Genomic DNA, 6,752 nt, shown 5'->3' with positions numbered 1-6,752 from the left:
CGAACGACGCACACAACCGAACGACGCACCCCACTAAGCATCAACACCTCTCATTTTCAAACAGCAATGTCTCAACCACGCAACGTTGAATTACTTTCTTGTGAAGAGAGAATTATTATGGTGATTCAAGCAATAAAAAGAGACCCGAATCTAAGCCAGCGACGTGCTGCTTCAATCTACAATGTTTCTGAATGCACTCTTCGAGCGCGACACGCCAGACGACCTTCAAGACATGCTTCTCAGCCTAACGCATCAAGGCTTACTAGGAGTGAAGAGGAGGCTATTATAAAATATACAAGGAAGCTCGATACATGAGGCTTTGCCTCTACTCTAGGTTATCTACAGGAAATGGCCGACCAACTCCTTGCTATACGTGGTGGAGGCCAGGTTGGCGTAAACTGGCCTACCAACTTCGTCCGTCACACGCCCGAGCTTAAATCCCAATTGACTCGACAGTGCGATCACCAAAGAGTCCTTTGCAACAATCCAGCAGTTATTACCCCTTGGTTTGACCTTGTACGGAATGTACAGGCAAAGTATAGCATCCTAGATCAAGACATCTATAACTTTGATGAGACTGGCTTTACTATGGGTGTTGCAGGAAGCGTTAAGGTTGTTACTGCTTCAGAAAGACGTACTCGGCCATTAGGAATCCAGCCTGACAACCGTGAGTGGGTGACGTTGATCGCAGAAGTCAACGCAACTGGCTAGGCAATCCCGCCCTTCTTTATCTTCAAAGCAAAGAACCATGATACCTCCTGGTACCACTATATACTGCCCGAGTGGCATATTAGTGTTAGTGATAATGGTTGGACAACAAATGAGCTTGGTTTAGCCTGGTTAAAGCACTTTATCAGATATACAGATAGCCGGAGAGTAGGGAGCCATGTGCTGCTTGTTATCGACAGTCACGAGAGCCACAAGTCACTCAAATTCCAGGACCTCTGTGAGGAAAACAAGATTATTACCCTCTGTATGCCCCCACACTCATCACACATCCTCTAGCCACTTGATGTTGGGTGTTTTTCACCATTGAAGTGGGCATACGGAAAAGAGATCAGAGGCTTAGCGAACAATCACATTGAACATATCGATAAGAAGGCATTCCTAGCCTCATTTAAAGAGGTTTACCACAGCTCATTCTCAGATAAGAATATTCGGTCAAGCTTCAGAGCAACTGGTTTAGTTCCGTACTGTCTAGAGATGGTGCTATCAAGGCTTGAAGTGAAGCTTCGTATGCCAACACCTCCTCTGCCAGGAACAACTGAATGGAACCCTAAAACACCAAGCAATGCCCTTGAGATAGATGCTCAATCAACGCTTATTCACACTCAGATTGAAAGGCACAAGAGCTCCTCACCTGCTTCAATAATCAACATGGTTGCACAGTTTAGAAAAGGTGCTGAGATAATGCTGCATTCACAGACACTGTTAGCAGCTCGAGTTGATACTCTTGAGTGAGCAAACCAAGCTACATCTGAACGAAAGAAACACAAAAGGAAGCGGATTCAGAAAGGAGGAGACCTATCGAAGACTGAGGCAGAGGAGCTGTTAACTCGAATTGATGTTGAGGCACAGCTAGACGAAGAAATACGTGAGGGTAGGATGCGAACAGGTGCAGGTCGTCAGGTGAAAAGGCACTGCAAGCGCTGTAGAGAGACTGGACACAACTCGCGCACATGCAAGAAAGATACAGTAGATGCTGATGATTAATTTGATACCTTATGCGGCACAGTAGCTTGTTCTGGTATTGACTATTTGCGGGTGAAAGTTGAAAGTCTTGGTGGGGTGCGTCGTTCGGTTGTGTGCGTCGTTCGGTTGTGTGCGTCGTTCGGTTGTGTGCGTCGTTCGGTTGTGTGCGTCGTTCGGTTGTGTGCGTCGTTCAGTTGTAGGTCACGTTACGTGTACTTGAAGTATAAGGACGAATTTCCGACTAACAGCGACACAGTGTCCTGGGAAATACGTACAAAGTTGCATTTTGGGTTTTCGCCTATTTCATTTTTGACCCCGAGCTTCTCCTTGCCATACGAGAAGAAGCAAGCGGAGCGTTTAGGGCTAATGAATACGATGAGAACTACATATTTGAGAAGAGTCATTTACTGAACTCCCTGATTAACGAAACTCTTCGCCTCGCGGTTGCTAGCCCTTTGGTCCGGGACGTTACGAAGCCCACGCAAATCCGGGATAAAGTCTTGGAACCGGGCAGCAAAATGCTCGTATAGTTAACCCCACTCCTTCCATTCTAACTCTGACTGACCGCGACAGGTTCCTTTCCATCAACTTCATCGCAACCGAGACGTTTGGGGAGCCGATCCTTCCAAGGTTCACCCGGACCGCTTCCTATCGAATCCCAAGCTTCTGAACTCGAAATCCTACAGGCCATTCGGCGGAGGCAGCACACTGTGTCCCGGTCGCAATTTAGCACGCCGCATAATTGGTTTTGCCGTAGCAGGGCTGGTCACCAGGTATGAAATCCATATCGATGTGGAGAAGACAAATAAGGCAAACGGAGGTCGCCGTGGGCTTAAGGCTCCGGTGTTCCCTCGATTCAATCATAGCAAACCAAATCCAGGCGCTAGTCTTCCGTTCGGGAACGATGATGTGATTTTCCTGCTGAAGGAGCGGAAGGATGCGATCTCACAGGCGTTTTTGTAAACCAGCTTGAATCGGATGAAGCAGTCTACGTGTGCTTAAGCGTAATTGCCTAGGCCAGATGCCACCTGCTAGATTTTCATTCGCAAACATCATCTTATAGCGACGAATTAAAAGACATGTTTCCCCTTCGAGCTCTTCCAAGTAGATTCGCCCAATCGCTCCAGTGGTACAGCAGGATTAGATAGGTAATGGTATAGACGAGTTCAGACCGGTACTGAATTCAACAAAGACGGGTATCGGCCCTTCCAACCAACCAAAGCTTTCAAGGAACCCACACTCCAAGATGTAGCCATTCCACCATCTCAAGACATGGAATTGACGTACTCCCTCGTCCCCATCAAACCTAACCAAACAGCCTCTTCCGTCCTAATCGTCCTGCTTCCTTGACCTGGAACGAGGTTCACCCAGAGATCAAACGCTTCATGCGCGTTCTCCTTCCTCAGACCCTTCTTGCTCAATATGGGATCGGATGCGACCGCTGTCTCCAAGCCAGTAACGCCGCCGAAGACAAGTAAGAGATGGTTGAACTTATCCGGTAGTTTATCGAATTCTCCAGTCGACTCGGACTTTTCCGGGAGAGAGGGCGCGCCGGGCATGATGGAGGATAGCGGGACCCCTCGCTCACTCGTCCCTATGGTGCAATCGTACCCGTCTGCGAAGGGTGCCTCCTGGTATACCGCGGACAAGGAATCTGCTTTCCGTACGCTGAATCCCCAATAGTATCCAGCTTCCTCACGAGGCGCGGTCGGTGACGTCGGCTCTACTTCCAGTTCCGCGGTTTGCACTTCCGTCAAGTGCGGCCAGCCCTTTGGCGCTTCCGCATCCGCAAACTTAAGCGTCACTCTGCTCCCTGCCGGTATTGCACAGGGTACTTTGACAGGATATTTGAACCCACAGTCAATGAGCGTCTCCTCGGGCTCGGCCCCTCCAGATTTTCGTCTATTTCGTTCCGGCGGTGCGAAAGCCGCGCCTTCCCGGTACTGAAGCCACTCGTCTTGCCTCATATGATGAGGCATATCCAGCGTCGGTAACTTACCCACCCCCTTCAGGTTCGGATGATGCCCTTGAAACAAGACCCTTCGCAGATGGCCGGGGGTTTCAAGGTAAGTGAGGATATGGTAGAGAAATTGGTCCGGGTTGTCCCAGGGCTCTTGGTCTTCTGCTAATTCGCTCAATATCTGCGCTTTGCTCTTTGCGTTTTTCCCTTTTCCTTGCATGTGGGCGAGCTGGGGAGGGATTTTGTCGGGCGCATCGTCGAAGATGATGACTTCGTCGACACAGAACACGGCAGCTGCACGGGCAATTCGGCCTGCGAGCTCATTCTTCTGGTCAATGGCTTTTGTGCTGTCACAACGTCAGTCAGATATACATGGCATTTCTTTCGCGGAACACGTGACTTCGAGTGGAATAAGATTGAGTCGTCTCCGTGGATCTTCTAAGATGAGGGACGACAACCTAAGGCCAAAAAGCAAAGCATACATAAAGACAGAAGAAAATGGACTTACTTGGCAATGAAGCTTCCCGGCAGAGCAATGCTCAGCGTCCACTGCCGCCCTCGCTTCGGCTTGAAAATTGCAGACGGCTTCGAAGTATCCAAATCGCCAGTACTTTGACGCGCACGCTTGGGAGCATGTGCTGGGCTTGCCGGCGTGGTCTCTTTCTCCACTTCGGCATCGTATACCGTCGAGTCCTCGTCATTCTCTTGCTCTATGAAAGAGACCTTTCTTTTCTGATCGCAAATCGTTAGCTATCAAAACAAACCGTTATTCATTTACATATTGTATACCTTGCTCTTCGTCTCCTGATTATGTGTTTTGGTGCGTGATTTTGCCATTGCAATGATATTCCTTCTGTTTAATATTGTATAGAACGCGATGGTACTCGTTGGTTGTCTTGAAGTCAGCCTAAAAATAAATTTAGCGCGCGTTCTGTGCCAAGATTTCCAGGCACCTCCGCCATCCTCCGCAGTTTGACAAAAGCAAAGCCACAGCCCAAAACGCGGTGTTCTAGCAATCTGTTCAACTAACGTCCACTCTCCAGTCATGGCTTCCGAGAAGTATTTATGCCCACATAATGCCCAGATTGTTTGTCATAACATAGACTGACAGGCAGCAGTAAATCATTCGTCCAGTCAGCGACTGACACCGTCTTTACCTTCGTGGCTCTCTACTTCACAACCCTCTTTAGCATGGACACGTGGGACGCCGCACGAAGCTCTCCCTTCCGCGCTCCGGGTTCGAATACCTACTTCCGACCTGCACATCCAGCTCCGCCGCCGGATAGCTACCAGGGGCGCATGTTCAACTCCGCCCGCAACCGAGGTGATAGAAGGGGTGTGGGAAGGGTGCCGACAGCAAGGGACTCTAGGCCACCGATACGGATGGGAGGTACGGCAGGCTGTGGGGCTTGCGCTCTGTGAGCCCAAAGACGACTGAATTACACATATGGTACATACGAGAGAGGTTGGGAAGGCAGCGAAGACGTGTCTTGAAGGTGCAGCGGTGAGCGTGGAAATGGGTATCCGTTGAGGAAATACCCTAGATGGTGAATCATTAGTCGTTTATACCCCCTGAGGCCGACCTGTATACCCCAGTTGTACAACTGCTATCATACACAAACAAAAATTTCCTCCACTCGGCTCATGCCGTTATCTCCGCATCTTTGACGGGCTGAGCTTCTGCAGGCTGATCTCCGGCAAGCTCGCTCCGCTGGGCCGCTCTCTTCTTCAGCACATTCTCAATGAACGCCTCCCCTGCTTTATAACTTGACCGGACGAGTGGCCCTGACGCACAGTAGAGGAATCCCAGGTCAAGGGCCCGCTGTCGCCACAGCTCGAACTGGTCGGGTGTGACATAAGAATGGACTGGCATATGTCGCTTGGTCGGTCGCATATACTGTCCGAATGTTACGACGTCAACGTCATTCTTCCTCAATTCTAACGATGGTCAGCACGTGGGGTCTCTCCAATATTGGGTAGTGCCTACCCTTCAATGCGTGCCATATCTGTTCCTCAGTCTCCCCAAGGCCCAACATGATACTTGTCTTGGTAATCAGGGAAGGCTTAGCCTCCTTTGCTGTCTTCAAAACCTCCAAACTCTGTCGGAACTTCGCCCTTCGATCACGAACAAATGGCGTCAGTTCCTCCACCGTCTCGATATTGTGCGCATACACGTCCAGTCCACTCGTTGCAACAAGTTTGACCATTTCCTTATCGCCGGCATAATCCCCGGTCAATGCCTCCACAAGCATTGTCGGCGCCTTCTGCTTGATTTTCATGATGGTCTCCGCAAAGTGGTGTGCTCCTCCGTCCGCCAAATCGTCGCGGTCCACCGATGTAAGAACCACGTAGCCTAAACCCCACCTCCGCAGCGCTTCAGCTGTATTTTCCGGCTCGTGGGGATCCAAGGGCGGCGGTGTCTTCGATGTCTTCACTGAACAAAACCGACATCCTCGGGTACAAGTATCGCCCATGAGCATGATGGTAGCCGTGGCGGCACTCTTTGAACTTCCACCCCAGCAATCGGAAATGTTGGGACATCGCGCCTCTTCACACACGGTGTGCAGATTTAGACCGCGTAAATCATTTTTGATCTTCTTGTAGTTGTTGTTATTGGGTATGGGCGTCTTTAGCCACGAAGGCAATCTGGTGATGGTCTTCTTGCCAACTTTCGCCGTGCGGATTTCGTACGCTTCCGAAGGTGGTAGAGGCGCGTTTGGCGAAACAAAATCGGAGAATGAAGGTCCTGCATTCAGTTTATCTTGGAAAGCAGTGCGTGGTCGAGATGATTGAGAAGATGTAGTAGAGGGCGCATCGACTGTGGAGGCAAACTGCCGCACACATCGTGGGGAGGATCTAACGCTCCGTTGGGTAGAACGACAAGATGAGGATGCCAGGAGACATCTTCCACGAGGTATTGAGGCCGCCATAACAGCCAGATGAAGGAAAAGCGCTATTTGCAAAGACTCAAGAATCTAACTCATACTCCGTCCTCGAATAGCCGCACCTCCGTCGATCGGCTTAGTAAGGGTCTTGGCGCAACCCACACTTGCGCATCCTTGCATGTCCAATGCGGGCAACTACAACGTACGCCAAATCA

At 50.1% G+C, this 6,752-nt stretch overlaps 4 protein-coding genes across 4 annotated transcripts; 2 read left to right on the top strand and 2 right to left on the bottom strand.

The window, feature by feature from the left end:
• Positions 1–1,849: 1,849 nt before the first annotated feature.
• Positions 1,850–2,773, top strand: EI97DRAFT_401495 (uncharacterized protein). The gene is made up of 3 exons (XM_033796466.1): positions 1,850–1,888; positions 1,949–2,216; positions 2,266–2,773. Exons 2-3 carry the CDS (start codon positions 2,211–2,213, stop codon positions 2,653–2,655), a joined length of 396 nt encoding a protein of 131 aa, XP_033652441.1. The 5' UTR covers positions 1,850–1,888; positions 1,949–2,210; the 3' UTR covers positions 2,656–2,773.
• A 184-nt stretch (positions 2,774–2,957) lies between these two features.
• EI97DRAFT_443767 (DUF171-domain-containing protein) lies at positions 2,958–4,489 on the bottom strand (the record flags this gene model as incomplete). The annotated part of the gene is made up of 3 exons (XM_033799855.1): positions 2,958–3,999; positions 4,161–4,384; positions 4,442–4,489. The coding sequence occupies 3 exons, from the start codon at positions 4,487–4,489 to the stop codon at positions 2,958–2,960; spliced, it is 1,314 nt and encodes a 437-aa protein (XP_033652440.1).
• Positions 4,490–4,639: 150 nt separating this feature from the next.
• Positions 4,640–5,448, top strand: EI97DRAFT_434808 (uncharacterized protein). The gene is made up of 2 exons (XM_033798720.1): positions 4,640–4,711; positions 4,771–5,448. The coding sequence occupies exons 1-2, from the start codon at positions 4,698–4,700 to the stop codon at positions 5,072–5,074; spliced, it is 318 nt and encodes a 105-aa protein (XP_033652439.1). The 5' UTR covers positions 4,640–4,697; the 3' UTR covers positions 5,075–5,448.
• On the bottom strand, positions 5,109–6,615 carry EI97DRAFT_434807 (lipoic acid synthetase precursor). The gene is made up of 2 exons (XM_033798719.1): positions 5,640–6,615; positions 5,109–5,590 (listed from the first exon to the last, which is right to left on the bottom strand). Exons 1-2 carry the CDS (start codon positions 6,580–6,582, stop codon positions 5,295–5,297), a joined length of 1,239 nt encoding a protein of 412 aa, XP_033652438.1. The 5' UTR covers positions 6,583–6,615; the 3' UTR covers positions 5,109–5,294.
• Between the last annotated feature and the right edge of the window lie 137 nt (positions 6,616–6,752).

Source organism: Westerdykella ornata (genome assembly GCF_010094085.1).
Source record: "Westerdykella ornata strain CBS 379.55 unplaced genomic scaffold EI97scaffold_17, whole genome shotgun sequence".
In the NCBI taxonomy this organism is placed as follows: domain Eukaryota; kingdom Fungi; phylum Ascomycota; class Dothideomycetes; order Pleosporales; family Sporormiaceae; genus Westerdykella; species Westerdykella ornata.
The sequence above is the reverse complement of the archived record's forward strand: the minus strand, read 5'-3'. Positions and strand labels throughout refer to the sequence as shown.

What these genes read in the sequence shown, in the direction of transcription:
- EI97DRAFT_434807 (XM_033798719.1), bottom strand. Translation starts at nt 6,582, where the DNA reads ATGGCGGCCTCAATACCTCGTGGAAGATGTCTCCTGGCATCCTCATCT. An exon ending in GATATGGCACGCATTGAAGG is followed by an intron (nt 5,591 to 5,639) that starts GTAGGCACTACC and finishes GACCATCGTTAG; the next exon opens with AATTGAGGAAGAATGACGTT.